Source organism: Pelecanus crispus, chromosome 10, assembly GCF_030463565.1.
Source record: "Pelecanus crispus isolate bPelCri1 chromosome 10, bPelCri1.pri, whole genome shotgun sequence".
NCBI classification, from domain to species: Eukaryota; Metazoa; Chordata; class Aves; order Pelecaniformes; family Pelecanidae; genus Pelecanus; species Pelecanus crispus.
In genome coordinates, this window is record NC_134652.1 from 3,635,790 (window position 1) to 3,650,449 (window position 14,660).

General features: G+C 40.4%; 1 protein-coding gene across 1 annotated transcript in view; it reads right to left on the reverse strand.

The window, feature by feature from the left end:
* The window catches only part of DOCK1 (dedicator of cytokinesis 1), a gene marked incomplete at its 5' end in the record, with an annotated part of 331,885 nt that overhangs the window by 265,724 nt on the left and 51,501 nt on the right, over positions 1-14,660 (reverse strand). The window contains 6 exon segments of the mRNA XM_075717891.1: positions 432-521; positions 3,613-3,710; positions 10,561-10,744; positions 11,218-11,321; positions 13,069-13,141; positions 14,323-14,421. Coding sequence (XP_075574006.1) covers positions 432-521; positions 3,613-3,710; positions 10,561-10,744; positions 11,218-11,321; positions 13,069-13,141; positions 14,323-14,421 — 648 coding nt within the window.

Here is a 14,660-nt window from a genome sequence, read left to right on the forward strand (position 1 = left end):
CTATTTTCAGATAAGACACATTAATACCATTAAAACCACACAGACTTTGGCTTTTGATTATCCTCCCAATATATTAATATTCTCTTTTCCTGTGAAAACTTCCTGTTCATAACAAAGTTTTCTGTTCCAAGCAGAAACTTTCTGTTTCTGTCCTAAATTCTGCTGTTAATCCACTAAAATGACTGGACTTGATTGCTTCCAACTTTTCGGGGAGGATGACATGATGTAATCCAACCCCCTTTCCATCAAGTCCAACTGAAACTTCAACCATAGTAAAAGCCTTCCATGCATTTTAAATTAAATAATGAATAATTAATAGCTAATAAGACCTTTTTCATTAGTAATCTTCATTCTAGCATTTACACCATGTTTGTTTTATTTATTCATCATTGCAGTACCTACATTTTATTCCATCCCCAATGCAAACTTACCAAAGCATCAAACACTAATGTGTCAAACGTCTCACTCTCCGAGTTCTCCATCATGATGTTAAAAAGTGCATCCAATGTATCTTGAAGAAACTACAAATACACAATTCATCATTTTACAGGAAAAATGAAATTCAGATGTCACACAGGTTTCTACAGACATACTTGCTTTCATTTATATATTTTACAAAGTAATGACATTTTAAAAGTTAGCTGAAAAAAGGAAAATTTAACATTTTTTCAGCAAATTATTTGCTAATTAAGTTGATTATCTATAGATCCATATCACTCAAATTTAAAAAAAAAAAAAAAAAAGGTCAGAAATCACACTGGGTACACCTTAGCAGTAAGTTTAATCTATTACAGTGAATGAACAAAAATATATTTCAAAACTCAGTTTCAACAGACAGTCAACAGGATCATGCAGTTTCTGAAAACCGATGTTTCAGAGCACAAACCAGACAAGCAACTCAGCCTCATGCCAAGTAAATCAAGTCATCCTCAGCGGTTTTGAGCTGAGCAACGCAAAGTGCACAGCATACCGCTTTTCCCGACTGCGTAAACTCGGCTCCACAATTTCCAATGAGAGCATACATGCAGGCATGGGAAACAGAGCACACAACCTTCTGCCCCAGCCCAAAACCTACAGGACTAGCACTGTAACACGGGAAGAGTCTTCACTAGCCAGCTGGCTGGACACCCTGATCTGTGCAACACGAAAGTAAAAGCAGATTAGTGTCAGGGGACCCAAGTTAAGCAGAGGGATAAAAGCTGTTTTACGCATGTATAATTACAGACTTTCTTCCCAGTGACAAGTAGGACATGCACAGACCAGAGATACTCATCAATGCATTCAGTTTTATCAGCATGGGATTCTGTGTCTGAGCATTTTCTTCCACCAGATGACACAAAACCGACATGGGCTCCTCCAAGGCAGAATGAGGATGGATCACGGCCTCGGTTTGTATTTGTTTTGGTTGAGAGAGAAGGGGTTCAACATGGATTGTTCCAGCAAGTCTGTCTCAAATGACGTAAAAATGGCTTTGATCTTGTAGGGTCTAGTTGGGGAAGAACGTCTGAACAAACAGAAGGCAACTGATTCCTGAGATTGCAATTACAAAGAGGCAATTACAAAGAGGCATTGTGGAAGCGATGAAGAAACAGCCCGACTCCCACCTTCCTCCCTTCAAAATTTTTAGCTATGCAATGAGTCTCCTAGATGAAACATGATTCACTTGGACTATCTACTAAACCCAGAGTTAAATCTCAGGAATGAACCTCCATTTAGCAGCTCACTGAACACTGCTGAATGCCAAACCTCCTCAAAACAAGTGAACACGGAGCCACAGTTCCTGTTACTAATATCCAAAGGCGAAAAAGCAGAAAAGCCAAAATGCTTGCAGCTGATTTTAGACTTGGGTTCTGGGGGAAATCCAGCTCATACCTGACCTTCGTTAGTAGAGTTCAAGTTTTAAATCTGTTCTCAAGGACTTCATGTAACAGCAAGAAGAACACAGGACAGATGCTTTTGTTGTATAAAGTACCAAGAAAACATTTCTCAGGTAGGGAGCCAGTATTTCTAGACTATTAGCGTACATTCTCATACCCTACAGACCCTCCGCGTAAATGGAGTCAGAGCCTCTGTCAAAGGGAGCTAACATTTACAGTTCCCACACACTAACGAAACAATCACAGAACGAGTATCGCGGCTGATCTCTGCTTAGCGATAAATCAGCACCAGTAGGCAGAGGTATTTTACTGGAGTTTTAAAAAACAGAAATAGTTTACCAGAAAATTTGAGTATGGTTTCTCAAATGCGTACTTTTTGTAATATACATAGCCCGTACCATGTACTGTATTTAAAAACACAAAGGACAAAAAAAGCTGAAAGAATACAAAGGAACAGTTACGAGCCAGATACTGCAAACGTGTAACAGAGCAGCCTACACAAAGATTCTCTGAACATTACTGTAACAGATGGGTAACGTAAACAACGGCCTTCTTAAAAAAAGAAGAAAAACAGTGAAGAGAGCAAATTTCAACATTCACTCTTCTGTCCTATGCATAAACCAAGTTCTGCTCAGATCCCTCTGCAACAAGGAGAAGGGAGCCTGATTTCATACGAGTCCTGCAACCGTGCAGGGAGGGGTGAGCGTCTGCCAGCTGGAGAACTCGCTCCGATATTGCTTTTATTAAACCTCATTTGTGTTGCATTCTGTGCTTCTAAAATCACCAATATCCGTCAGGCAGTAATCCGCTGTACGCACTCTGATGTTATTTGGAGAAGAGGGGAAATCACAAGTGACAGAACTATGACAAAGCCTGGCAGAAGCGAGTAGCAGCGGCAAGTTTTTAGCTACCAAATGATCCACAACAAAATAGCAGCAGGTAGAACCTTCCTGGAAAACAAATCATGTGAGATACTATTTTCACCCTACTTAGTAAAGGATAATATCAGCAGTCTCAGATTTTTTAAGTTACTTCAAGACGAGACGTTCATTATGCTTCTATTAACCAAATTAAAATCCACTGAAGTAAGAAAACAAGCCTACAGGCCCTTAAGGGTCATCTGTCCCCAATACATTACATAATCTGATTTATTTATTTATTATATTTTATTTCTTTATTATTATTATGATTTAGATTTGATTTATTACAACACATTTAATAAGGTCCCAGCCTACTCTTTTCCACAGCTAAATCTGTCTTGATGTAGGCCCCTACCATCACTCAGCGGCCTTGGCAAATGTAAATAACTTGGCTCAGCTAAATATTTTCAGGAGAAATATTTTTTTTAAAAAAATACCAGCAGCACACAGTAGGATTGCGCCCCACATCCATATGTTAAAAATACATTTCACATCACCATGTAAGAATTCCAAGATATTTTAATCTTGCAAAGAAAAACTCCCACTGTCTTCATGTACCTATATATAAAAATTCACTGAAGTGCTAAAAAACCCCTCCCTACATTTTCAGAATTTTGCATTTTGCATGCGTTTTACCAGTACTCAACATCTGAAATGTTCTTTGAGGGCAGGGAGAAGGGCATTAGCATCCTGAACGCATTTAATCTGCAAGTGCGTGCAGTAAGAGGGGAGACAAAAAGATACAAATACTTCAAAATACGGGATTCAGCAAAATGATGGTACCAAATTTATTTTTAAGGAAGTTAATTTGTTACCTTAACCACTTCACCACCATCCACTTTCATCAGCTGCTTCAAGTTCTGCTGCAACAGGTTTGTGTTAGATCGCCATTTCAGAAGTCCCAAGAGATCAACTAGGAATGAGAAAAACAACTGTATCACGATCACGCAGGATATTTACTCTCACTCGCACCCCATAACTACGTTCAGGACAAACAGGTTTACTTCCATAGGTCAGCCATTTTCACTGGACAGCACCGTATTTCTAGCATGCCTCTGACACTGCAGGAACCTAGTACAATACTGCTATCGTGAAAGAATCAGAGAATCGTTTAGGTTGGAAAAGACCTTTAAGATCATCCAGTCCAACCATTAACCCACACTACCAAGTCCACACTAAACCAATTAAGGGTAGACTAAACCATGTCCCAAAGTGCCACATCTACCCGTTTTTTGAATGCTTCCAGGGATGGGGACTCCCCCACCTCTCTGGGCAGCCTGTTCCAACTCTTGACCACCCTTTCCGTGAAGAAATTCTTCCTAATATCTATTCTAAACCTCCCCTGGTGCAGCTTGAGCCCATTTCCTCTCGTCCTATCGCTAACTACATAGGAGAAGAGCCCAACACCCCCTCCCTGCCCCCTCCTGCCAGGAGCTGCAGAGCGATCAGGTCTCCCCTCAGCCTCCTCTTCTCCAGGCTGAACACCCCCAGCTCCCCCAGCCGCTCCCCACCAGCCCTGTGCTCCAGACCCTTCCCCAGCTTTGAACTCTGAAAGGCTTTCAAAAAAGCAGACTGCTTTTGAAATGTCAGCATTAAAATCTAGGCCAAGAAAATCGGATCCCTCCGTTTTAATTTGTTGTGCACAACAGTTGTGTGTTTAGAAAAAGATGCCAAAATGAAATTAGTCAGCCACCAACACAGTCATATCTACAGGGCCATGACTCTTCCAGCATGAATGTTTTTAGCTTCTTTGCTCTCACTGAATAAACTGAAAAGAAAATAAGGCACAATGCAAGGCAAACAGTTGCAAACTAAGCTAATTCAGTGGAAAGCTGTCTGCTTAATAACTCATAACGCCCAAAATTCCTTGGTTGCTTCCGAGTGATGGAGAGCTGGGGTACAGATCAGATCACAAAACAAATCGACTGTGAACGGTCTTGTCCCCAAATTCTACGCCCCGCTGTAAAGGTTGTGTCACTTCAGCATTCACTGATAAATAAGAGAATACTGAAAGCACGCTCTCTCTCTTTAATAAAAGAGCCACAAGACCATTTTTCAGTTTCCATTAAGGAAAACTCTTCACGAGGCAACTCCCAGTTGGGGTTCCCCTGTAAATAAGCATGCTAGTAAATCTAACCACCACACTGGAGCACCAGCGAGTGAAACCCACCCTAGCATTTGTTGAGATGTGACCTGAATTGCCCACAAACCCAGAACCCCAAGCTCATCCTGCCTTAGCCAAGCTAGCACCAGGGAAAAATTCCTCCCTGCCCCAATAAAAGTCAGTTTTCAGCACAAAACGAACTATCTGGTACGTCATCCGCAGTAGAAGCCCCCCAAAACAAGACAAATAGGAGATCTTAAGGACTGTCTACCTTCAGTTTAGCCACTGGATTACCACTGCGTATTACCTCTCCCCCCCAACGCGGTTAATATCATGTGAATTCTGCCCAATATAACTCTTAAACAGCAAGGACAGACAGCTTCGCCCAACCAAGAGCCCCTCACTACTTTTATTCAAACTTTTGAAGCAACCAACAAAATGTATACCAATACACGCATCTGCAGAGTATATTCTGGAAATTATACGCAGAGACCCAGAGCAGCCACTATACTTTCACCAAAATCTTTTATTCTAGGCAGTAAATAAGATTACTTCTAGTGGAATGGACTGCAGTTCTCCTTGGGATAGATTCCCTTCTGAGCAGCACTTAAACCAAGCCTTCTTATCATCTCTTTGGGAGTAGAAGTAAAGAACGCTTTAGCACATTAAAGGTTTGAACAATCCAAGCCCTCAATTTTTCTAATTTTTTTTTTTTGTTTTTTAATATATCCTACAAGAAGTCTGTAAGCTGAAACCAAAGTCTTAGAAACTCAGCATTAACAGAAAAATTGCTTGTGGAAGAAAAGTAAAGATGCCTCCATGGGTTATCCAAAACGTTTCATGAATATGTGTATATCAGCTTTCCACCACTGAATTTCGTTTCGCTCTGACTTCTAAAAAGGCACCAGCTTAACAAAGGAAATGATCTGAACAAAAGCCAGCCCACAGACTATCTCTGAATGGCATCGTCTATTGCCCCAAGAAAACAAACCCACACGTCCTTTCAGCGTGATGACACAGCAAATGTTAAATGAACATACATATGTGAACAGAAAATGTCAATGCAGTCCAACTACCAGAAAGAGAAAAATAAGTTACAGTGGAGTCACCCTGTTACTACAAGCATTAACCCCAGCAAAGTACCAGTCAGTCAATCCTACTCTTTTAATAGGTCTAGGTATAAAATTATACAGGAAGTAGAATAGGATAAGAATGTAAAATGCTATTTTATTCTATAGTAAACAGTAATTACTGTAGTCAGCCTAGGTCAAGCGAAATTTATGTGTTGGAAAATAATCAGAGGAAGAACACAGAACGAGGATTTTCGATTGCAAAGGGTTAGGACAAACATCTAGCCTGCCAAGCAGCCAACAGCAACTTTATTTGGGTCAATATAATTTATGATTCTATTGACTACATATGAAGATTTTCTTTTACATCTTATTTAGCAATTGGAAGCAAGTGGTCCAACCTCCTGGTTATACACTTTCCTTGACCAGTATCTATGCAAATGCTTCCCTATAGAGATACCCAAACCTTTCTCAAACCCCAGTCACTGAACTGAAGTTAGATAATATTTCCACTCTAATTAAATTTCCATGTGTTCTTTGAAATAATCTTCCCTCTTGACTTCAAGCATTTGATTTTCCACTTTTTATGATTTGGTTTATTTAATTCTGTATTCACATCTTCATTTTTATGCCGCTGTAGCACCTGAATTTGTCACATCTATTGCTTTTTTTTTTTTAAATCATCAGTTGTGCTAAATGACTAAGTAAAATTCCTCTCAACTGTTTTCGGAAAGCCTAGTCTCCTTGGTTCCTTGAAGTCTTGACTCCTATCTGTAACAGTCACTATTATCTAGAGGTTTCATAGACTCATGGAATGGTTTGGGTGGGCAGGGCCCTTCAGAGCCCCCCCAGCCCAGCCCCTGCAGTGCCAGGGACAGCTTTAACCAGCCCAGGGTGCTCAGAGCCCCGTCCAGCCTGGCCTGGGATGGTTCTGGGGATGGGGCCTCCACCGCCTCTCTGGGCAACCCCTTCCAGTGCCTCACCGCCCTCACTGTAAAACATTTCTTCCTTATGGCCAGTCTGAATCTATTCTTCTGTAGTTTAAACCCATCACTCCCTGTCCTGTCCCAGCAGGCCTTGCTAAAAAGATTTGAGTTGGAGCCCTTCAGGCAGAGGAGACAACATGGAACTACTTTCAATAAGCCTTACAGACACCCTGGGTGTTTCACAACAGCTAATACACAGGTAGAACACTAGACAGCTCTCTGGCTACTGGTAATCAGAAAAGTTTTCCAGCAAGCCCATTAATGTGATTTCAGTTCTATTCCCATCACCCTGAGAATAAAGGACATCCACCCTGATAGCCCTGCAAGAGGCACTGGTAAGATTTCCTACCCACAGGCAGTCCTCACATAGAGGGGGATGTTGCTTGTGATGCCATTTTGCCCCTCCTTCTGCATTTCCTGGTACCTCCAGCTTCTAGTTGGCAGAAAAAGAAGATTCAAAAACCAAATCTGCCTTGCCTTTGCAGGAGAAAACAAGACCTCAGTTTGCCATAGCTCAACACGCTACTCAGAAAAAGGAAAACAAAAATCAACGCACAACCCTGACTTGGACATGACATCAGGAACAAAGTCAAAAGAGACTTGCTAACCATCTGCCCTGAGAACAGAAGGCCCACCATTTCCCACCCCAGAGAGATCTACTGAGAAGCTGTCAAGTGCCAGCAGATATCCCATAGGGGATCAAATGTCTCACTTCTGACCTCAAAAAAAAAAAAAAAACCACCCAAACCCCAAACCCAAAAACCTCACACAAACAAAACCAAAGAAAACCAATTTAAAAAAAATAAAAATAATAACAATAAAAAAAAAACCCAACCCAAAACCCCACAAACTTGGGGTGTCCACTGATGCATTCAATGCCCCACAAGATATGAAGAGTTGAAAAGCAAACGTGAGGCATCAGAGTCAACCACCCCCTAGAGAAGGGGGGACCCAGTGCCACGCTGCCGTTAATACATCAGGTGATTGTGGCACCGTCGGTCATGACTTCAACACACACGTCTGTAGTTTGACACTGTTTCATATCAATTCTTAAATTCCAGAGTTTTAATACAGAAGCTCTATTTCATTACGCAAAAGTGCACTTGATGTTTATGTCAAAGTGTTTCTTCAGCCCATAAAGGACATATTTGTTACAGAACATCTTGAGAGCAGAATAAAAATAAAGGCATGCACTGCCGTAGTCCTGTGGATATGAGAGGAAGAACATTCTCTTCTGCCTCAGATGGCAAAGGAGAAGAATCTGGCCAAGAGGCAAAGTGACGATGAACAGCAACCTCTGATGCCTCCAGGACCTGATCTTCTCATTGATTACTGAAGAGCTTACATTGCTACTCTTCCTCAAAATTAAATGCAAAATCTAAGCAAAGGCCCCAAAATGCGTTGCTTTAATATATTCTGCCACAGCTCAGTAACAACTGCTCAAACGTTAGCTAAGTAGATACTTCATACTATCACTTTCTCCCAAATTAAATAGCTGAAGTCTTACCAGTGGCCAAGTTTGCTATTTTGGAGACTTTTCAAATGCTAAGAACATCAATTACTAACAGAAAAGCAACAGTAGTAACTTACAGTTCATAGAGACATGAAGTCAAGTGAGTGTACAAAGAGCTTATATACAAAAAGATAGTCTGCAACATCAAATACGATGCAGAAAGAGCCATATGATTTATTAACATGCTTTCAGAATTACTAAAAATAAGTCTTTAAGCCAGTTCTTTCTTCACCCTCCATTTGGAATTATTATAGATGACCAAAAGGAGAAGATTATGTTTTGGCTCAAGATTTTGGTAAGTGAGGATAATAATGGATTTTTACTTACTTATTTTTAAGAAAATTAAAGGAAGAGTATTAACCAACAATTTTACAGAAGCTAAAAATCAGCTTCAGAAACTATAATCTGAACAGCACTACCAATTTTTAGAAGAAAACTGATACTTGAGGGAGGAATTTAATGATGAAATTTGGGGTTTTTTTTCTAAATTGCTTAAGGATACATGGTGGTCTTGTTTAATAATGTCAAAATACTTTGAAGGAAGAGAAAAGGCTTTGGCAACTTTGAGAAAAAAGGGTTCACAGACAACATAATTAACAGTAACATTAAATAAAGGTCAAAAGTTCAAAGCAAATTGTATGTAAATTAAGCACGCAACAATGCTCAGTCTTAATTTCAATAACAGTTCTGCAAAAGCAACGTCAATATATTGAGCAGTATGAAATACTTCTAAGTACTAACAAGCAGTAGGAAAGACTGAGGGGAGAAAGAAAAAAAAAAAAAACCAAAAAACAACCCTAATCAGATCACAAACAAAAAGCAGCTCAATTCCACATGCTGGTTTCTGCATTCTACAAAACCTCAAAACCACAGCGTTACTGTTGAGCTATGATCCCATCTTTGCTATGAAATTCCAGTACACTTTCCGAATTTTTTTGCTAAACACCCTCTTAGGCTGTAAGACTGCCAGACTGCAGTGAATCTGATGTGCTCTGAATACGAAACACCTAGGATGTGCTGTAACAGAGATGACGCTGAAAAACACTGCAATAAAATTGTGAGTTGACTACGAAGTCGTACCAGAGTAGTAACTTTCCCCCTGGACAGAGGAGAACTCATCAACGTGACAACGCGATCATTATTCCCGCTCACCCCCGTCCCAAGCCCTCCTCATCCCCAACCTCGACTCCCGACAGATCTATGGGAACCGAACCCTCCCTTCTCATGAGTCACGACGGAATGATCCCGTTCCCTGGCATGACTCACTCACGTCTCAATGACCCACCCACACTCCCGACTCTACTCCTGGTGCAGCGAAGAGAACAAGGGACCGCTCCATGGCAACGAAGCACAAAAATTACAGAGAGGGCACAGTCTGGAAATGTGAAATATTTGCCTTGGTGGCTGTGATCAGCGTTACTTTCCACAGCCTTTGGGTGCAGCCAGCCAGCTGACAAATACACATGAAAAACATATATAAAGCAAGTTTTAAAAGGAACAAAATATGCCAACTCCATTCCTGGTACTCTGTGCTCATGTGAGGATATGTGAACATGAGAGTGACCTCCATGCAACACGTTCTCATGCTCATATCCCTTCTGCCCAACACAAGAAAACATCAGAGCTTTCTTCAGGCATAAGAGAAGGGTATTGCACCTTGGAAATAACATAAAACAGCTTATTTGGGAGCAGAGCCAAGACATTACCTACTGCTGAAAGCAAACTCACCCTCTTCCTTAGTGCTATTATTCATACCCACGGAGAAGTAAAATGCCACACAGCCCGTTCTCAGTATAAAAGTCTCAGCGATACGGCAAACAATATTCCCATTTCCATTTAATTGGGATTCCTCTGTTTTCTCAGAGAAATGTACAGCTCTAAAGCAAAACAAAGCCCGTGGGCAGAGAAAAGGCTGGGTAGTACACACTCTCAGTAGATGCTTTTGCTGCATCCAGACGATCCAAGACCGCGTGGCAAACAACCCACCGTCCGTTCACAGAGGAAGGGGGACGGAGAAGGCAGGGAAGTCAGTACGTACAACCCCACTCCAACTGCGAGGAGCAGAAGCTCCAGCAGTTCTATGAACTTACCATTCTGGGTAAGTTTTGTTGAACAAACTAGAGTAGAAATCTGGAAAGAGTCTTTGCTGATGGTGCAGCTTCCAAGGTTCTGCATGCTCTTCCCTGTTGCAGAGTGTCCCTTTTCCTCCAATTCTATTTTAGTGGATGGCAGACTTAAATACGTTGAGGCATCCTCCAGCTTCTTTGCTTCTGCCTACAGTAGCATTTTAAATACAATATGAAACAATTTTAAAATACCTAGTAAAAAGTTGGTAACAACAAAATTTTATTATTTACATTGGATTTTCTTACGTTTGCTCCAGAAATGGAGCTATCCAATGGGTCTTTAACAACAGTAATTTAGCACCAGCCTGTCTACAGATTAGAGCCAAGATATGATATTTAAAGGGCTAGAGAAGTAACTTTTCCCAGTCATGAAAACACACATGAAACTCGCTAACAAGTACCTTCAAAATTAAAACATGCCCAGTAAAACATACTCCAGGTTTAACCATCAATCTGCCAAATATGCGAATTGCACAGTACTTACTATTTAGTTGCTTGATCTAACAGAATAGTCTATAACATATTTTTCTGGGCAATTCTGTAACAATAATTCACTAAAAGTCAGTAGTACTCACGCTGAGCTAGCTACTATGGAAAGACTAAAGTATCTCAAAATTCTACCTTGTAAACTATAAGGTCATGTTCTCCATCTCTCAAAGTTGTTCCATCGTATCTCATGAGCTTCACAAATGCTAGGGCAAATATCTTCTCAGATTTATCTTTGGCTGTTACAAAACAAACAAACAAACAAAGCATAATTAAGTATTTGATACTAGTACAGACAGTCCACCTAATCTCAAAAACATGGATAACCTATAAATGAATGACCATAGTAAAGATTCTCAGTTGGAAAAAAGGTACAAGAAATTGGAAGAGTCTTCTAAACTCAAGATAGAACCAAAAATACAAGAAATAAAATGCTTATAAATCTGGCCATGGCAGCAGTAACTAGATGCTTAATATTTCTATAGTCTGTGTGTTCATTTAGAAAGTGGAATTAAGGCAACTTTTTAAAAACAAAACAGAAATTTAATGCATTTATAACGTTTAGGGTTTTTTGAGTTAGAAGAATGGCAGTGCTTAGTACCTAGAATAATGATTTAAAGACCAGCACCAAGGATCTCATCAAGGCTCTATCATTTATAGGGGGAATATTAGAATCAAAACAGAAATTAGATCCATAACTACAGATGAAGTGCCTGTTTCTGAAAGCTGACTCACTCTACATCTAATATGAAGTAGAAAATGCATTCAGTTTGCTCTCATTGTTCAAAATCTATTATCAAAAGTTAAGTAAAAACAAAGCAATGGGGCAAGCAGAAATCACAAAGTAAGTTAAGAAGCAAAACCAGAAGGCAAGTGCAATCAACTTCAGACAGCCCAAGCAGCCTGTCAGAAAGCCCTGCAGCCCCAAGGCACAGCCTGTAATTAATATCTAAACCATGGCCAACTTTAATTTTTGAGTCATCATAAAAATATTTCTGACTACTAGTCTGTAGTGCACAATCATAATTTTGACACTGATTTTTTGCATATTGCTTTCATTAGCAAGTATCAGTCTCTAGACTAAGTAAATCATTTATTAATGATCGATTTGCAAAATATACAGCTTCAATTAAATAACTGCTATGGTGTAATGTACTACTTACTACACATTGCACAGGTTAGTATACAGGAAGAGTATTACACATCTTAAAACACATCCAGTGGACACTACCTGATTAACGCTTTTGTCTATGCATTTATTCTACAGCAAAAACATTTTGCTGCAGATTTTGAAAGGCTTTCCTATCAAGCAAGACAGCCCCTGTAATCACTATATGGAATGAACATTATCACAACCAAGGCAAATCCCCACACTTTACTACAAAGCAGCTGTTGACAAATGGAAGATGTCTAGCTGTCTCGATCTGATCCTCAGCAGCTCAAAGCATCTCAGCTGCCAGCAACATTACAGGAAAGCAGAGGAAAACCACAAGCTCTCAAATACCTCTTAGACCAAAATGACTTCAAAACAACCACAAGTCAGTCTGAGAACCAGAAACCACGTTTCTTAATAGCTAAGTCTTCAATTGCTGATGCTAAGCCCACTGTAAACTCTTTCACGTTCCCGTTTCACGAGTGGGGTTGTTAAATATCTTTATCACTCCCTACCCACCTACCTCTAAGACACACAATACCACAACCCTTTCAGCTGCTAACCGAAAGCTTTATTCTCTAGCCCTTTTACTTGACTTGGAGAAAGAACTGGGCAGGAAAGGAAAAATTTGATGTCAATAGGTAAGAGCGAGGAAGATGTAAAGGGAAAAAGAAGCTGAGATGCTAACGTAAAAATAAGCAGGCAAAAAACTTATCCTCACACTAAAAGCAATTACAATAGTCAATGACATATTAGGAACAATATGCCTGTTTCAGCAGATTTTTGGCACCAGACACTGACAAGAACCATAATGAAAAGGCTGAATTACTCACAGTCCTGTGATGATCTATGACGGAACGTGAACCTTAAATGACTGCGGTTCACATCTTCAATGGGGATTGCGACCTTCACATGTTGGGAAAGAGGACGGAGAAAGAAAACTGTCAGTACAGTATCTTCAAAAACATCATCGACCGCTACCGAACCTCATTTAGACATCTTTCAGCAGTATGTTTGGCTCTTTCAGAAAGATTAGTGTGAAGTACCAGCTTCATTTTGCCATAGACGACCTTGAAAGGTCATAGATCCCCCCGGAAAATCACCAATTCTTGCACCAAGAGAGAAGGAATAAAGGAAGCCTTTTAAGTTACCCAACAAGACCTGCAACGTCAGATGTTGGGCTGTAAACTCAAAGCCGCCCCTACCACTCCCCCCACCGCAGGAACGCGCCCCTCTTGAGCTTGACTGGTAGAGGGGAACTTGATCATCAACAGCAGCCAAGCGAGAATTCTTAATGTATCCCTCATCTAGGCAACACTTGTACAACATACACCATTAGTGAATCTCTGATTCGTGTGTAACCCTTGTGCAGAGATGTAACCAATGCTCTTCTCCCCCAGTATTTTTGCTGGAGCCGTCGTATTTTCTTAATCACAGCCACATTCAGGCTCTGCGCTGTACGCTGCTCCCCAACACCACGTCTAGGTTTCTGCCATCCCTAGCAGCCGCTTTCTGCCTACAGATGCAACACGAGCACCTTTGGACTTAGAACAACAGTGTGGGGAGCGCTAAGTCCCTTCTCAGTACACCTACACTGCTGCCACTGACTACAGCTAGACAGAATGTATTTTATAATCTAACATCAGCCTCCTCTGTAATATTAAAACTTGGCATTTAAGCTAAAATGTTATTACCCAAGCAAATTCAGCAAGCTTAAAGCACAATCACCCAGATCCCAAAACACTGATGAGTTCAACACTATGGCAATTATGTTTTCACCTTAATAACCTGCTTCTACAGGTCAGCTTCGTGGAAATAGAGTAAACCATTCCAAACAGATGTTGGACTGCCCCTTTAGCAGTCGCCCTCACCAAAAGGATGAAATAAAACGCATTATGCAATAAAAGCCAAATCTATTGTCCGGCAGTCTCTGAAAGCCTTCCTTAGTTGAGCTATTCCGTTTGTCCTGCTAAACATGACCACAAGCATTGAATTTCCCTAGTTTTGTTTCTCATGGCTTTTCACTGAAACCTGTATTAATTGCATATTAACCCACACAGAGGCAGTTATCGTAACAGTTTATATACCTTTACAGTCTCAAACCAGCGAGGCTGCTTTACTTGGTAATATATTACTGACTTGTACTCTGAGATGGCTTCATCACCAGCGCCAGGAAAAATAACACTCTTGAAAACACAAACAAAAGAGAAAAATGTTTATGTCTGTCTTAAACACCACTGTTTCATTCAAATAAATAACAACATTAGTGAAGTAGGGCAAAATAAGACAAAATGGCTCATGCTCAGAGCTCCTCATGAAATTAGGATCGAAGTGCATGCACTGGTATGACAAGATGTATTTAGTTGTGACAAAGGAGAAAATTTTGTCATCAATAAAAATAGGGACTTTGGTTGACAAATATAGA